Source organism: Rhineura floridana, chromosome 3, assembly GCF_030035675.1.
Source record: "Rhineura floridana isolate rRhiFlo1 chromosome 3, rRhiFlo1.hap2, whole genome shotgun sequence".
Taxonomy (NCBI): Eukaryota; Metazoa; Chordata; class Lepidosauria; order Squamata; family Rhineuridae; genus Rhineura; species Rhineura floridana.
In genome coordinates this window covers 223,723,345-223,741,364 of record NC_084482.1, presented here as the reverse complement: position 1 = coordinate 223,741,364, position 18,020 = coordinate 223,723,345, and the positions used below count along the sequence as shown (strand labels likewise).

General features: G+C 42.4%; 2 protein-coding genes across 5 annotated transcripts in view; one reads left to right on the top strand and one right to left on the bottom strand.

The window, feature by feature from the left end:
- Window positions 1–4,884: 4,884 nt before the first annotated feature.
- LOC133381751 (zinc finger protein 420-like) lies at window positions 4,885–16,054 on the bottom strand. Of its 2 annotated transcripts, none has more exons than XM_061621158.1 (2): window positions 15,943–16,054; window positions 4,885–6,948 (listed from the first exon to the last, which is right to left on the bottom strand). In XM_061621158.1, the coding sequence occupies exon 2, from the start codon at window positions 6,765–6,767 to the stop codon at window positions 5,103–5,105; it is 1,665 nt and encodes a 554-aa protein (XP_061477142.1). In that variant the 5' UTR covers window positions 6,768–6,948; window positions 15,943–16,054; the 3' UTR covers window positions 4,885–5,102. The 2 variants fall into 2 exon arrangements, with proteins under 2 accessions (XP_061477142.1, XP_061477143.1); XM_061621159.1 differs by lacking the exon at window positions 15,943–16,054 and adding an exon at window positions 14,163–14,751.
- Window positions 14,630–18,020, top strand: part of LOC133381758 (zinc finger protein 664-like) — an 18,496-nt gene continuing 15,105 nt past the window's right edge. Inside the window, exons 1-2 of one of the 3 annotated variants that reach the window (XM_061621176.1) lie at window positions 14,630–14,715; window positions 17,583–17,711. The gene's annotated coding sequence lies outside the window, so the exon portion shown is untranslated. Of the gene's footprint in view, window positions 14,716–15,526; window positions 15,627–17,582; window positions 17,712–18,020 lie in introns of those variants that run through there. The other 2 variants (XM_061621175.1, XM_061621177.1) reach the window with 2 other exon arrangements.

Below are 18,020 nucleotides of genomic sequence, written 5' to 3'. Positions count from 1 at the left end.
TCACCTGGTGCAGTAACTCATGGTGTCACCCCCATGGACCTCCTCCTGTATCAGACCATACAGAATGTTTTTTGTACTAATATTACTCGTAAATCGTAATTCCCATATATCACTGGATGTAATGGCAATAGTAGTGACATAAACAACTAGCAAAATTAAAATTACACCTTTAAATTACAATATCATACGCACAGCCCAATTTCTTGCTCTTATCACTAATGGGAGTTAATTATCTTGCATATGCCCATAGTAAATTTTCAGATACTTTCAGACCCTCAGCAATTTTCAAGTGGTCTATGTAGAAGAAAGGTTTGGGAACCCTGGAATAAGACACCTGCTTATGTCCCTATGCTGCTCTCTCCCCTCATTTAGGTGCCTGGGATGCATGCGTATGGACACACCTCCTTACAATTATGGAAAGTGATTCTTAATAATAAGTCTCCAGACACAAAGTTACATAGGTATTTATCAGTTGTTTAGTAGAAAATTCAGAGCTGCAGGGTCCCTTCATGATATTTACAGCCACGTACACCCTTTTTTGCTCCTGGATTAAGAATGAGATCTTTGTTAATGCATTCTCTCACAACAACAAACATCTCTAGGAGCTAATCAGCATGTAAGTGGAGAGCGTTAGCAACTGAGAAGAGTCTTCTCAGTGGCTGACTCACCTCCTTTCACTCTGATTGGCTCCAATCTGCAGAAAAGGCAAGGAAGACTATTAGAAGACTCTTCTCAGTGACTAACACACTCCCTTTTCATGCTGACTGTAGGATGCTTGGAGACATAGGGACCCTGCTCCCAAAAAAGCAGAGGGACTAAGATCCCCTGGGCGACTACCCTCCTGGTGCTTATGGACATGACCGTAATATATTTTATAAAGTGCAAGTTCGATATTATTTATTAAGTGTGTTTAGGATTACACTGATGGCATTCCCAAATATGTACTTTCACACAGACTTTGGTTTTCCATAACACAATATTTGTCCAAGCCTCCACACTTGGGGGGGCACTACTTGCACACCCCTTCCATAAGCACATCAAAGTTGGATACACACCTGAACCAGGACCCAGACAAAAGGGCACTCAAAACAAAAAGGTAATTACAGTGGCTGAGTAGATCTTGTACAGTGGTTATACTGACTGGGCAGCCACTGTCCTTCACATTTTACAAAATAAACTTTTTCCTATACAAAGATTAAATTTCTGTGTATGAAAAAGTAATATATGAAGTGGTCTCAATAGTGAGAAAAGTAAACAAGTGAATGGTGATCCAAATATTTTTCATTCTCACATTATGAAGCTAGCTGCCAGATGATGTATTACCTTCCCTACGCACGCAGCATAGACTGAAAAAACAGCACCCAAGCCACCATTCAATATGTGTACGTGTTCTTTCCAACATGAATCTACAGGTCTCAAAAAGTAATGTGTGACAAAGTCCTCAAACACCTTATAACATGCCTCAAACATGGTCTTTTGTTCTACCAGCATGCCTTCACACCATCACTTTGCCAAAACATAAGGATAGGTAAATTGCTTTTAGGGAGGTTCACAATTATGATTTCCTATTGATTTAATCTAAAAATATTTAAAATACATAAAAACAGCCAGGGTAAGATATTGGAGAAATATAAAATAAATACAAATTAAAAAGGGGAGGGAGATGAAGAGACCTTAAATGTGCTACTCACCATCTCTCAGCCTATCGTCCCCTCAGGATGAAAACAATGGAGAACCATGACCACCCCCAGGAAGAAGGGCACACTTAAAATGTAGAGGAAAAAATCATCTACAACCATAGTGTGAAATCCAATACTTATTGGGACACAGTATGAAGAACTATTTATATAAACATGACTCTCAAATATGTTTATGAATTACACAATCTGTGAATATATTTATAGTGCAATCCGATGTTTGTTTACTCAGAAGCAAGTCCCAAGTCCCAATGTATTAAATGGGGCTTACTCAAACTGGGAAGTGTGCAGAGAACTACAGCCTCAAGTGATAAGGAACTTGTTCTTTCAACTTGTTCTTTTAAGTTGAGACCTTATCCCTGGGCTCCTACTGGGAGAAAGGGCGGGATATAAATCAAATAATAAATAAATAAACTTCATTCACCCAACCCAAAATTCAGAATCATGCCTCTTTAGGCTGTTTTTCAACTGTTTATTCTTGCTTTATGGTTTTTGGATTTTAAATGGCTTTATTTCTTGTTGTGAGCTGCCTTGGTTTCCAACCCTACCTCACAGGGTTGTTGGAAAGACTACACACACACACTGCAGATGTATAAATACATACAGCCCATATAATAGTTTATTGTCAAACCAATTGGTCATTGCAGAAAAATCAGTATTAGTTTTTAAAAAATCAGTATTAGTTTCCTACAGAATAAAAACTGTAATACCTAAGTAAGCCCTGCTTTTACCCCAGGACAGTGGTTTTATTGTTCCTATATTAGAAAAGTATTCTGTCGTAAACAACATCTCTCCCCTGTTCAGAGGTTGCACCCGTTACTCTAGCAATCAAGTCCAGGAAGGGAAGGGTCAAGAGTTTCCAGGCTCTCAGGCTGAAATCTTAACCATGTCTACTCAGAAGTAGTCAATGCCTTAATCAATGTCTCCTAGCAGTGCAAAGTTGGATGAATAAAAACAAATTGAAACTAAACCCAGAAAAAACAGAGGTCATTCTCACTGGCAAAAATCTACCCCAAGGAACTGGACATCTGCCTTCACTTGACGGAGTTTTTCTCCCTTTAAAATCTCAAGTCCGTAGTTTAGGTATAATCTTGGACTCAGCCCTAACCTTTGAACCCCAGGTTGCAGCCGTGTCTAGAGCCACATTTGCAAAACTAAAACTGGTCCATCAACTCCGCCCATTTTTAGGAACATCAGAATTAATGAAAGTAACTCAGGCCTTAGTAACCTCTCGACTGGACTATTGTAATTCTTTATATGTTGGCCTTTCTGCTAGAGCACTTCGACCGCTCAAGCAGGTACAAAGAGCGGCCACTAGGATGATCACTAAAACTGGCCCTCGGGTTCATACGTCACCTCTTCTTTACCATCTCCACTGGCTCCCTATTAGCTCCAGACATCAGTTTAAGATTCTGGTCCCAACGTTTAAGGCTCTTCATGGACTGGCGCCGGTATATTTGACCAACCGTCTCGTTGAATTCAAAACCTATCGCCCTATGCGATCAATTTTTGAAGGCACTCTTATTATCCCCTCAACTTTCATGATCTGCCAAATGAACACCAGGAGGAAGGCCTTTTCAGTCATAGCCCCTACTCTTTGGAATAATTTACCATCTGAGATAAGACGTTCTTCGTCTCTCATTGAATTCTGTCGGCAGATTAAAACATACTTGTTTCAACTAGCTTTTAATGTTTGAAGTGAGATTGTTTGTCGAACTTTTTAGTATTAATTTACTTATTTGTTTTTAGGTATTACATTATGCTGTTTTTTGTATTATCTCTGTTTTTTAATGTTCACCGCTCTGAATTCTGAGTTTCGGAACTAGAGCGGTATATAAATTTTTAAAATAAATAAATAAATAAAGTAAGCTCCAGTGAATTCACAACACAAACACAATTCTTTTTTACATTCACTCCAAAGTCCCATTGATTTTCAGCACATTCATAACCATGTCTACTCAAAAGTAAATCCTATTGAATTCAATGGGATTTACTCTGGAGATATGGGATTCTTTACACCACTGGTAAATCTGGCCCAGAACTGTCTCCCCCAACAAGCAGTGGCTCCCCCACAATGTCTTAGGAAAAGAGTTCCGCCTACCCTGCTGCCTTCCCCAGAGGCTCCTCTGTTGCCTGGAGAAGCCATTTTACTGATGCGACTGCCGACAAAACCCAGTTCTCACTCCCTTCCTGGTATGAGTAGCAGATGGAGAGCTTGGAATAGTTACTTTTTTGACCTACAACTCCCATCAGCCCAATCCAGTGGCCATACTGGCTGGGGCTGATGGGAGTTGTAGTTCAAAAAAGTAACTTTCCCAAGCTCTGAGCAGATAAAGTGAGGTCCTTTATTGCTGAGAAAGAGGGCTGTGACCAGATACAACCAGAGAGTGACGTCAGCTTGGAAAATGCACTTAAAATATATCGGTAGAAGACCAGTGAATTCATTTCAGTTTATGAAAGATGTAAGCATAAGACACACACACAATCAGAGGAAAATAACACAGTCCAAGGAAAATCAAAACATTATACATGAAAACCATTAGGATACTGTGATTAGATGAGGAGACAAAGTGAAGCAAACTATTTACTTATATTAGTTATATATTTAACAAAATGTGTACACTGCTGAACTGTAAAAAAAAAACACCCTCTAACTAGTTTACAAAGAATATAAAATATATTTTAAAATGATTAATAAAAACCAACATTTAAAAACAAGTTGAAAAAAGGAAAATGAATAAAATCAAGTTAAAAGTATACTAAAGTAAATCATGTGAAAGCACTTGGTAAAGTGGCCATTACGTACAAGGATTAGCATTTTTTTATTACCATTAATTAATTGCCTCCCATACAACATCTCAAAGACATCAACGATGAAAACAGAAAAAGAATTGATTAAATGATTAAAAACATTTCCAGATTTAATACAAATAGAGACTGGGATAAAAATCTCCAGTTATAGTGAAAAAAGGAAGGTCTTCAATAGGCACCAAAAAGAAAACAGAGATGGCACCTATCTGATATGTAACAGGAGGACCTCCTGATCAGATGGTATATGCAAGAGGCCCTCTCTTGCACACCTTAGTGATTGGTTGGATATATAAGATGTGAGCAGAGCTTGGAAAAGTTACTTTTTTGAACTACAACTCCCATCAGCCCCAGCCAGCATGGCCACTAGACTGGGCTAATGGGAGTTGTAGTTCAAAAAAGTAACTTTTCCAAATTCTGCTTCTAGGTATCCTGGTCCCAAGCAGAACAGAGCTTTAATCTTTGGTAGCCTGCAAGATTAAAATTAACTACAAATTTAACATTGCTAAATAATATATTGGCCCACCTAAATACCACCAGCCTTCTAGTTTATAGAAGAAGAGTAAGGCTTACACTGAAGTTCATTCGACATTCCATTCATTTAAATACTTTCTCATCTGTGTGTGTTCGTTGATGTTTAGTAAGGCTACCGCTCGCAGTGAAGCTCTTTCCACACTCCATGCATTTAAATGGTTTCTCCCCTGTGTGTGTTCTTTCATGTAAAGTAAGGCTACTGCTTCGGCTGAAGGTCTGTCCACATTCCATGCATTTAAATGGTTTCTCCCCTGTGTGTGTTCGTTGATGTTTAGTAAGGCTACCGCCCTCAGTGAAGCTCTTTCCACACTCCATGCATTTAAATGGTTTCTCCCCTGTGTGGGTTCTCTGATGTCTAGTAAGGTTACTATTCTGACTGAAGCTCCGTCCACATTCCATGCATTTAAATGGTTTCTCTCCTGTGTGTGCTCTATGGTGTTTTGTAAGGTTACCGCTCTCACTGAAGCTCTTTCCACACTCCATGCATATGAATGGCTTTTCACCTGTGTGCATTCTTTTATGTGTAGTAAGGCTACTGCTCACATTGAAGCTTTTTCCACACTCCATGCATGTGAATGGCTTTTCACCTGTGTGTATTCTTTTATGTTTAGTAAGGCTACTGCTATCACTGAAGCTCTTTCCACACTCAATGCATTTAAATGGCTTCTCCCCTGTGTGTGTTCGTTGATGTACAGTAAGGCCACTGATCGCACTAAAGCTCTTTCCACACTCAATGCATTTAAATGGTTTCTCCCCTGTGTGTGTTCGTTGATGTACAGTAAGGCCACTGATCTGACTGAAACTACATCCACACTCCATGCATTTAAATGGCTTCTCCCCTGTATGAGTTCTTTGATGTACAGTAAGGCCACTGCTCTTACTGAAATTCTGTCCACATTCCATGCATTTAAATGGTTTCTCTCCTGTGTGTGTTCTTTGATGTACAGTAAGTTTACTGCCTCCACTGAAGCTCTTTCCGCACTCCACGCATTGAAATGGTTTCTCCCCTGTGTGTGCTCTATGGTGTTTTCTAAGGCTACTGCACTCACTGAAGCTCTTTCCACACTCCATGCATTTAAATGGCTTTTCACCTGTGTGTATTCTTTTATGTTTAGTAAGGCTACTGCTATCACTGAAGCTCTTTCCACACTCAACGCATTTAAATGGCTTCTCCCCTGTGTGCATTCGTTGATGTACAGTAAGGTTGCCGGTCGCACTAAAGCTCTTTCCACACTCCATGCATTTAAAAGGTTTCTCTCCTGTGTGTGTTCGTTGATGTACAGTAAGGTGATAGCTCCCATTAAAGCTCTTTCCATAATCCATGCACTTAAAAGGTTTCTCTCCTGTGTGTGTTCGTTGATGTACAGTAAGCTTACTGCCTCCACTGTAGCGCTTTCCGCACTCCATGCATTTAAATGGTTTCTCCCCTGTGTGGGTTCTATGATGTCGAATAAGGTCACTATTCTGCCTGAAGCTCCTTCCACATTCAATGCATTTAAATGGTTTCTCCCCTGTGTGTGTTCTGTGATGAAAGGTAAGGCTACTGTTTTTTCTGAAGCTCTTTCCACACTCCATACATGTGAATGGCTTCTCTCCTGTGTGTGTTCGTTGATGTGTTGTAAGTTGATGGTGCTTACTGAAGCTCTTTCCACACTCCATGCATTTAAATGGCTTCTCTCCTGTGTGGATTCTGTAATGCACATTCAGTTGTGATTTGTCTCTAAACATTTTCTCACACACTAGGCATGTTTTCCTGCTGTTTTCTTTGGGATCTTCCTGTTGGATCAGGAGTTCATGGACCTCAGCAGAATGAAAAGTAGCAGATTCCTTCCTCCCATTCTTTTATTTTATTCCTGTTCCCAACGACACCACAGATGCTCCCCATAGTTCCCATTGTTTTGCCTATCATCTGGGAGAGTGAGAAAAAAATATGTGTGAACTGCAAGGATCTCATCACAGATCAAGTCCAATTAGCTGCTTTCCAATTCTTGCATCCCCACAATTCTCCCCTTTTCCTCTTTATGACTAGCTGAAACTGAGGTTGTTGTTATGTGCCTTCAAGTCAATTATGACTTATGGAGACCCTATTAATGGGGAATTCTATATATCCACACATATATATTAAAAAGTGGTATATGTTTTATAATCATAAGGAATTAAGCATTGAATTGCAGGCCTGTTGGGGCCCTGAAGATACAGGCTCACAGAGAACCCTAGATTTCCAATGGGCCTCAATCAGACCTGTGGGAAAAGCATGCAAAGAGAACTTAGTTTGAACTTTTGGGTTCTTGCCAGATCGGACTGTACATGACTGGCTGAGATTGATTACTTTATTGTTTGGAATCAAGGAGTGTTTAATCTGTGAGAAAGAGTTGTGATTGATGAAATAGCTAATGTTTGATTCTTGAAAATATCAATAATGCCATCTAGAGGGGAAAAAGTGTTACAGCATAATTAAATGTTTAATGAAGAGAAATACTGAGATTTTACAATGATTTTAAAGTGTGTTATATTATATTTACAACTTTAAGAAAAAGGGACATCTGGGGTGGCCTGCCTGCCTCTATATTTCTGAGGCTGAAAGATACTAGTTAACCAGAGTTACCCAGTCTTTTCCTTAGTCTGTGTGGCTTCAAAATGAAGCTCAAGTGTTTTAAGTAATCCCCTCTCTTGAGCTATGTATTTTATAAGTAAGGAAATGGGATTTCTGAGAAAAGTATAAGGACGTAAGAACCTGTATGGCAAAGGAATAGAACTGGGGGTGCTCATAAATTCCCAAACACCCTGAGTTGAGGCAAACTTAACTCAGGGAACTTGCCCAAATATTTCCATGTGTACCTGGGTCAGCCTGACTGATCAGGAACAATGGCATATGGAATGTACCAAGTATGCTTGAAAGCATATTCACAATAGTAACTGTTCCAACTAGTCCCAAAATTCATTAGTCTTGAAAGACAGTAGGACAATGGAGACATTAATGATATAGACAGAATCTTAGAATCATCACTGGAGTTAGCTAATACTTTCTGATTGGTTTGGAACAATTGTAGAGAGGAACTGTGATATGTGGACAAGAACTCATGAGATAGGTGAAAACATTGTCACATGCTGTAACTGTACTCTATAAAAGAGCTTGCACACAGTGCCTCAGTGCAGTCTCTCCGGGATGTTTCTGGGGGAGCTGACCCTGCATGTGCTTGTAGAAAATAAAGGCCTACCTTTTGCTCCAAGCCTGTGCCTTCCAAATTTATTCAAGGACCACAAGCAAAAGATCCCAAGGAGAAGAATTCTCCAACACTATGAATCGCAACCTCCAATAGCATCTATTACACCCTGTTTAGATCTTGTAAGTTCAGGTCTGTGGCTTTCTTTATGGAATCAATCCATCTTTTGTTTGGCCTTCCTCTTTTTCTACTCCCTTCTGTTTTTCCCAGCATTGTTGTCTTTTCTAGTGAATCGTGTCTTCTCATGATGTGCCCAAAGTAGGATAACCTCAGTTTCATCATTTTAGCTTCTAGTGATAGTTCTGGTTTAATTTGTTCTAATACCCAATTATTTGTCTTTTTTGTAGTCCATGGTATGCACAAAACTCCTCCAACAACACATTTCAAATGTGTTGATTTTTCTCTTATCATTTTTCACTGTCCAACTTTCACATCCATACATGGCGATCGGGAATACCATGGTCTGAATGACCCTGACTTTAGTGCTCAGTGATACATCTGAGGTTATCTTCTGAATATTCTACCGTCTCAGACAACACAAACTATTGAATATTGAAACTGTTAAGACTAGGGGGGGGGACTCTTTATAGGTGCAGAGTTTATTCAGACATGATTTCAGCCAGAATTATTTTAATTATTTTAGATTTTATTTTACTATGAATGTACCTGAAGAAAGCTTTTTTGTTGCTTCTGGCATCTCTTGCTAACCTCAGCTCATTCTCAGCTTTAACCTTCCTGACACCATCCAGGCAATTCCGTGCTACCTGCCTGTACTCTTTCTTTGTGGCCTGGCCTTCCTTCTACTTCCTGTATGTCTCCTTTTTTGTTTTCAGGTCATCTCTGAGCTTTCTGTGAAGCCACATTGGCTCCTTCTGCTGTCTTCCCCCATTTTTCCTTGATGGAATTGTTTGCCATTGTGCCTTTAGAATTTCCTCTTTTAGAAACTCCCATGCATCTTGGACCCCTTTTCTCATTAGGATTGCTTGCCGTGGGACCTTACTTATCATTGTTCTGAGTTTATTAAAATTGGCTTTCCTGAAGTCCAGGGTACGTGTATGGCTACACTCAGATTTTGCTTCCTTTAAAATCAAGAACTCAAGTATACCGTGGTCACTTTCCCCCAGAATTCCCATAACTGCCACTTCATCCACCAAGTCATCTCTATTGGTTAGAATCAAGTCCAGGATAGCTGATCCTCTAGTTGCTTCCTCCACTTTCTGTAGGAGAAATCTCCAACACAAGTCAGGAATTTCTTGGAGGGGCCAGATATTGGGGTAAATGAATTCCCCCATTACTACGACATCATGCCTCCTCTGGAAGTGACAGATACTTGGATTATCATGCCAGGATGTGGAAAAAACTGGGACGTAGGGTACCCTTTGCAAGTTCAGGGAAATTAATTCATGGGGGAGTTTCTAAATAAGATCATACAGTACATATGGTCTGACCAATTGTAATCCCTGAAAGCTTGGGGTCATAGAATGGGGTGCCAACTTTTTTCACCTGTTTCAAATTTTAAGAGTGCTGCGGGCACCAGTTACAAAATGGCATAACACACTAGTAGAGGGTAGTCATGGTGAAGCTTTTCACATAATTGTATTTCCATGCTAGAAAAGGCTTGACCTGTGGAATTTGTGCCTGCCCTGCAGTTGTCAAAGGCACAGGAACCCTGCTTCTCTTCTATGCCAACCCTAAACCAAATTCTAGGCTGCCATCCTTTACCCACATGCCTGGATGGAAGCCCCATTAAACGGGAAAAGACTTACTTCTGTGTAGACATGCATATCATTCTACTGCAGGTTAACTACACCATGAATTCTTAATGCGTCCTTAGTCTTTAGCTCCTGAAAAGCAGGAGATATGCCTAAGCCTCTTTCCAAAGTTTTCACACTTGCCTTTTGGGGCAAGGGGAATTCTTTAACATTTACCCATGCTTACTGTATAGTAGTATTTGCAGAAAATAATTTCTTGGCAAGCAAACCCAGCACAGGAAAGAGGCATCCTGGTTGCAAGGGGAAAAGGAAGGGCAAGCTACAGAGATTCCAAGGATTGGGGGGGGGAGAGAGAGAGAGAGAGACAGAAGAGAGAGACAAAACAGCAGCTTTTTAGGACCCCAAGGATTCTTATTGCCTGGTCTCCAAACAACTGACTTATCAATCACATTGACTTCACTCATATATAAACATACTACTAGCAGAAACCAGGAATGATTTGAAATAAATTCTGATGAAAGTTAAAGAGGAAAGCACAAAAGCTGCTGAATGTCAAGAAGACTAAAGTAATGACAACAGAAGATTTATGTAACTTTAAAGGACACTGAACTTGTCAAGGATTATCAATACCTCGGCACAGTCATTAACCAAAATGGAGACAATAGTCAAGAAATCAGAAGAAGGCTAGGACTGGGGAGGGCAGCTGTGAAAGAACTAGAAAAGGTCCTCAGATGCAAAGATGTATCACTGAACACCAAAGTCAGGATCATTCAGACCATGGTATTCCCGACCTCTATGTATGGATGTGAAAGCTGGACAGTGAAAAAAGCGGGTAAGAGAAAAATCAACTCATTTGAAATGTGGTGTTGGAGGAGAGCTTTGCACATACTTTAAAGTTGACAAAGAGGACATTGAACTTGTCAAGAATTAACAATACCTCAGCACAGTCATTAACCAAAATAGAGACAATAGTCAAGAAATCAGAAGAAGGCTAGGACTGGGGAGGGCAGCTGTGAGAGAACTAGAAAAGGTCCTCAAATGTAAAGATGTATCACTGAACACTAAAGTCAGGATCATTCAGACCATGCGTTCAGTTCTGGGCACCTCATTTTAAGAAAGATATAGACAAGTTGGAGCGGGTTCAGAAGAGGGCGACAGGGATGATAGCCGGTATGGAGAACAAGTCTTATGAGGAAAGGTTGAAGGAACTTGGCATGTTCAGTCTGGTGAAGAGAAGGCTGAGGGGTGACATGATTGCACTCTTTAAGTACCTGAAGGGCTGTCACATAGAGGAGGGTACAGATTTGTTCTCTGCTGCCCCAGAGGGTAGGACTAGGTCTAATGTTTTTAAGTTGCAGGAGCGTAGATTCAGATTGGACATTAGAAGGAACTTCTTGACAGTAAGGGCAGTTCGGCAATGGAACCGACTGCCTAGGGAGGTGCTGGGATCCCCTTCGCTGGATGTCTTCAAGCAGAGGCTGGACCGCTATCTGCGGGAGATGCTCTAGCTGTGGATTTCCTGCTGTGAGCAGGGGGTTGGACTCGATGCCCTACAAGGCCCCTTCCAACTCTATGATTCTATGCTTCTATGGTATTTCCGATCTCTATGTATGGATGTGAAAGATCACTCATTGGCTAGTAACATTGACAGGCAGTAGCAGCCAGGCCGGCACATTTCACAGAAATCACTTAGATGGGTACCTGAATATTTTTCTCCAGAAAGTTTTTTCTGGAGGGGCTAGAGGGCCTTCTTTTCTTTTCTCTCAGATTCCAGGCCACCTCCTGTGGGCACCACTGAAGGTCTTCACGGGCACCATGGCGCCCGCAGGTGTTGGGTTGGTGACCCCTGCCATAGATGATGCCCAGCCTCCAAGAGGTCTTTTGTATCTTTAAAAGTTGTCCGGGGGGAGGAGGGAGAATTCCACCTTGTGGTTTTTCCCATTACAGGGTTGCAAGAACACCTGCACTTGGCTGACTTTCTCTTCTCCTAAAGATACAGGATCAGTCTCAGAGATTGAACCTGGCAACCCTACCTTTGGAGAATGTAAAAAAGATGCAAGTTCACCCCCCCCCCATTTTATGACTTAAAGGAACAGCCTACATTACAGACTCATGCAGAATCCATACAGTCCTCACAGTTGGCTCCAAAGCGTTCTCCTGATTCATTATGGTTTGATATTATGGGGGCACAAAACATGCTACTTGCAAATTCTCTCCAGATTATCCTGAGAAACATCATGGATATTAAGCAACAAACTGCAGAATTTAAACAATTTTATGCCCATCCTATGGGATTGTGGCGTAGTGGTTAAGGTACTGGACTACGACCTGGGAGACCAGGGTTTGAATCCCCACATAGCCATGAAGCTCACTGGGTGACCTTGGGCCAGTCACTGCCTCTCAGCCTCAGATGAAGGCAATGGCAAACTCCCTCTGAATACCACTTACCATGAAAACCCTATTCATAGGATTACCATAAGTCGGAATCAACTTGAAGGCAGTCCATTTACATTTTTTATGGGATCGGTCAATGAAACCTCTGTACACCTGACCCAGGCTGCTTTCTCTGTTGCTTCACTAAAGGATGATGATACTAGGAGCTGCAATTTATATAGACCTATGGGAACCAGGAATGAGATCTGTATTAAAGTTAGTACTCAAACTGAGCTCCTGGATGTCACGCTCAGAAGTATAGAACAAAGGAATGAGAGATTTAAGAAGTCTACTGAATTAAGGGTAGAAAAGGACACTGATGTATCCAAGTGCAAAGGGGGGAAAGAGAGGAGGCACCCAAGTGTCAGGGATGAAAACAAACCTCAAAATAAGCAGGGAATGACCAAAAAACCAACTAAAGGGGGGGGGAAATCCCACAGCACAAAGTTTAATTTTAAGAAATTGTTCAATCTACTCGAAAATCAAGAAAATGAAGGAACGGTGCAAGTGAAAAAAAGTTAAACAATCTCCAAATTTCCAAGGCAAGGGGACCAGTTTCTGGTGCCTGCCTTCTCTGCCCCCCATAGTTGAGGACTCTGACCCTCAGGCTGCAATCAGTGATCTCCTGTCTCTGGAGACAGACTGTCTGAAATTATCAGCTAAAGTCCCTCTCCCAGCTAAGAGCCCAGCTATAAATGGGACTCCTGCTAATGGTAATTTATCTCTCTCAATAGCTTCAGCAATGGTACTTTTAAGACTCCAGTTAGTGTTCTGCAACTTCCCTGATGAGCCAGCACAGAATGGAAAGAAACTTCATTTCACACAGATATTTCATGACATTGGAGTCACCTATTTATCAATTTATCAGTTGCCCAGTTGCAACTTTTGTGTAGTAAATCTACTATCACTTTTCAAAGAAGGAAAAAGTTGTAAGTCACTACCGGATGATCTCTTTATTGAGTATTCATTCTGATTTGTTATACTATGTTGGCTCAAACAATTGTTATCCGACACTTTCCAGTGCATTTCCCTATCACTTTTTCTTTTTGGAAGGGGATTTATTGTGCAACTTTAATTGAACAGCTGGAGGCAAGTGAATTGCTTTAATTTGTATTCCTGCATTGAGTTAGATTCCATGGCCTGATAGGCCCTTTCCAAAGCTACTATTCTATGATTCTATGAATTAGCATAGGTTGTCATACTTCGGACACATAATTTTGAAGACATGATTCATTAGAAAAGATAATAATGCTTGGAAAAACAGCAGGGAGTAGAAAAAGAGGAAGGCCAAACAAGAGACGGATTGATTCCATAAAGGAAGCCACAGACCTGAACTTACAAGATCTGAACAGGGTGGTTCATGACAGATGCTTTTGAAGGTCACTGATTCATAGGGTCACCATAAGTCGTAATCGACTTGAAGGCACATAACAACAACAATTTTGGATTAAAAGTAACTTTTACTAGAACCTCCATTGTAGATGATACTCTTACATGCAGAGACGTTTTTGCAAAATTTGGAATAGAGGTGAACAGACACTTCTATAATACTCTGATCCAACCTCTGATTAAAGAATCACTTGTCTCTTTATTTAAGTTATTTATTTATTAAATTTGTATACCGCCCCATAGCTGAAGCTCTCTGGGCGGTTTACAATAACTAAAAACAAATACAATTTAAAATACATCTTTTAAAAAACAATTTGAAACACAATTTAAAAATTTAAAACAATATAAAACACATGCTAAAATACCTGGGAGAAGAGGAAAGTCTTGACCTGGTGCCGAAAAGATAACAGTGTTGGTGCCAGGCGCACCTCGTCATAAACATCATTCCATAATTTGGGGGCCACCACTGAGAAGGCCCTCTCCCTTGTTGCCATTATCAGAACATAGTCCCCATTAGGAGAGATAACCTAGCTGGTGATAAGCCACCTTCACCCTCAAACTCAAATGAATTTATAGACCTGAGATGTGGAGATGACGTTGTAAGAACTATGGGCCTGTCCTCTATCAGTCCTATGAAAACTAAAGCTGGCAATCCCCCTTGTAATGACATTTTGCCTGTGATAGTAGAAGAATCCCTGCCAAGAAACCTATATGATAGAGACAGCTCCCCAGCGAGGAGTAGAAAACTCTTCTGCTGAACAAGTTAAACAGGTTAGTCTATAATGATACTTGTCAGAACCTGTGCCCAGAATCTACTAAGGTTCAAGCCCCAACTCTAAAAGACCATCGGAGACCTTTTATTTTTCGATTACGACATATGGCCACAGCATCTGTAATGAACCACCCAGTTTAGATCTTGTAAGTTTCCATCTCTTTCCCTTCTGGGACCCCTTCCCTCTTTGGCAGGTGTTGAAGCAGCAGCAGCTGATCTTGCCCTGTCTTTAGCAAACAAAACACATGGCAAGCTTGCTTATCACTCAAATGGCAGATAATTGGGGCTGGAAGGGGGGGGGGAGGGAGAGGCCAAAGGAGCTGGCTGAGGTCTCCCGGGCTCCCTCCCCCGGAGTCAGCTGCAAGGGGACCCCTCCGTGCCCGCCCTCTCCCCTCTGAACAACTCAATGGGCATTTCTGCCCTATGCCTTTGCCATTGTATGGCTTCCGCTCCATTGAAGTTTGCAAGCAGCTATTTGCGCGTGTGCGTGAGCACTTGTTGGACAGCTAGTGAGCTCTTGGAGAAATAAAAACCCAGTAATCTCTCTCCCCACCACCCCTTTTTCATGACTCTGATCTCCCTGGTTTTGCAAATGCATCCGGGATGCCCAGAGGGAAGGTGGGGGGGGCGCGGCTCTTCCCTCTCCCCCCCCCGGTTTCCCAGAACAGCTGCAGTCCCAGCACAACGGCAAGGAGGGGGAGGGGACCTCTCCTCGAGCCCTCCCCCACTGACCCACACATCTGATGGACTGACTTGCCAGGGGAAATGTGGGGGAGGGGCGCAAGTCATGTTAAGGAGAAAAACGCCTCCAGATGAAATTGTATAGTGGGCAAAAGGGGGGGTGTCTTGAGCCTTGCAGGGGACGGGGAAGGGAGCTCCTGCCACTCAGTCCTCCAGTGGGTCAAGGAACCGAGCTCTGGTGCCTAGAGAGGCAGGAAGTGGTAGGGGAGAGAGGGACGTTATTGAAGGAAGGGGGGGTGTGTAAACAGTGGCACCTTTCTCCATTTTCCAGGAAGGAAAATAAGCCTGCAATCGGAGTCTGCAGAGGACAAAAGAGGTGCGAAAGATTGGGGGAGGGGTGTATGTAGGAGGATTTGCTTTTGGGGGCGGGCTGTGGAGAAAGGACGGAAGAGTCCCCCTCCCTCTCTGAATTCTACAAAGGTTCTGATCGGTGCAATGCAGTTGCAGAGCCCAAAATGCAGGGTTTGCATTGCAAGCTGCTCTTGGAAGCCCCCCTCCCCGGGGATTTACAGGTTGATCAGAGGGGAAGGGGGCCTTGATGCCCCTTGGGAGGGGGAAGCGCTGGAAGGAGAGACCTGGACAGAGGCTGGTCAGTTTCCTTGGAAAATACGCGTGGGTAATTTGAAACTTACCTTCGAAACTGATGAGCTTCATAAGAGTCTCCCAGGAATTCTTAAGCCAGAGGATGGAAGAAATAGATAAATGACCCCCGCTTCTTAGCTGGCCGGGGTGGGAGCGGCTTCTTCAGACCTTCTCTTGGGAGTTTATTGGAGGGGAAGATCAAAGCTCCCCAGCCCAGCCCCCTGGTCCTTAACTTCTCCAGCAGGATTGGCTCAGCTGAAGGGGTGCTGAGGGTCTGGTGCTGCCAGCCTCGCTCCTGCCCTGGCCCTCACCACTTGCCTTGGAATCATCCACGTTGGCAGGAAGGGTCTCCTAGAGCTATAGAGGATTTAAAGTACAATGCCTAGGCAGTGCTCAAAACAACCCTGCAAGGTGGGCCAGAATGAGAGTCTGTGTAAAGGAGGAGGGGGGCTTTTCCCCAGAAGTATTGTTATAGGTGTGGAATGAATGACCTAGGGAGGTGATGGGCTTTCCAACACTGGAGGCCTTCTGGACAGCCACCTGTCTGGTATGCTTTAAGCTGGATTCCTACACTGAGCAGGGGGTTGGCCTCGATGGCCTTATTGGGCCCCTTCCAACTCTGCCATTCACTGATTCTATGAATCCCCCCCCATTCATGTATACTCACTGGGAACTCAAACATCACCCCTGAGTATAGGGGGATCTTTTGGTGTAATTAAACCCACACCTCACTGGGTACACACACCTTACCTTTAAACTCAATAAAGCACCCAAAGGGAGAGGGAAAGGCTGGTTTATTATTGAAAAACAGCAAAAGAAAGTAGCATTTTTAATTACAATTAATTCAAACAGCGTCTAACTCTACGCCAGTCATTCGTTCGCTAACATTATAGATAGCATGAGACAAGAGACCCTGAACCCTAATCCAAAGTTGCACCACATCAAACAGAGATAAAGAGTTGGGGGTGAATATTCCTTTCCTGAAGAATGCAGTGAGACTCTATAAGGTCAGAAGGGAACTTATTATTCACTGATTACATTTTATATGCCACCTTTCCTCCAAGGAGCTCAGAGTGGTGTATACGTTTCCCCCCTCTCCATTTAATCCTCACAACAACCTTGTAGGGTAGGGTTAGGCTGAGAGGCAGTGACTGCCCCAGTGTCACCCAGCGAGCTTCATGGCTGAGCGAGGATTTGAACCCTGGTCTCCCAGGTCCCGGTCCAACTCTCTAACTACTACACCACACTGGCTCTGTAACTTCCATATCAAGCCCGTGAACCAAAACTCCGCCCTTACTGTGACCTTCACCAGACCCATAAGATCTCACCTGTCCCTAGTTCTCATCTTTCTGTTATAGCCCAGGTATTCTTCCTAGAGTACGTTTTAGCGTTTTTGTTTGCCGCCCTGGGCTCCTGCTGGGAGGAAGGGCAGGATATAAATCAAATAAATAAATAATGGTTGGGGCAGTTAATTTTTTAAACCCCAGACAACTTCACTGGGTTGTCATGATGCTAAAGTAGTAAAGGTAAAGGTGTCCCCGCACTTGTAGTGCGAGTCGTTCCCGACTCCTAGGGTGGCGTCTTGCGACGTTTATTAGGCAGGCCGTATATATGGGGTGGGATTGCCAGTTCCTTCCCGGGCCTTTCTTTACCCCCCAGCTTATTTTGGGTACTCATTTTACCACCACAGATGGATGGAAGGCTGAGTGGACCTCGATCCCTTTTACCGCTTCTTACCACTCTGCACCACGGAGGATCCCCGATGCTAAAGTAGGCAGGACCAAATGTGTCACCTTGAAGTCCTTGTAGGAACCGCAAGGTAATGATAACAATATTCTGCCTGTATTAGAGGAAGGGATCCCCCCCTTTTTTTTCTTTTTTCTTTTTAGCATCTTCAGCTAAACTTTGCGGGTCAAGCAAAAGTGACATTGATATTTCTGCATTTTGGGGAGTTCACAAAATTAGTTTGGGACTCATCAGATTTGTAGCTGTGACTACGGAGACATGTTTTTATTTATTAGTTGAAAAACGGACTGCCTTCGAGTCGATCCCAACTTATGGCTACCCTATGAATAGGGCTTTCATGGTATTCAGAGGAGGTTTACCATTGCCAAATTATGGAATTAAT

Coding starts and splice junctions, on each gene's coding strand:
- LOC133381751 (XM_061621158.1), bottom strand. CDS start 6,767: ATGTTTAGAGACAAATCACAACTGAATGTGCATTACAGAATCCACACA.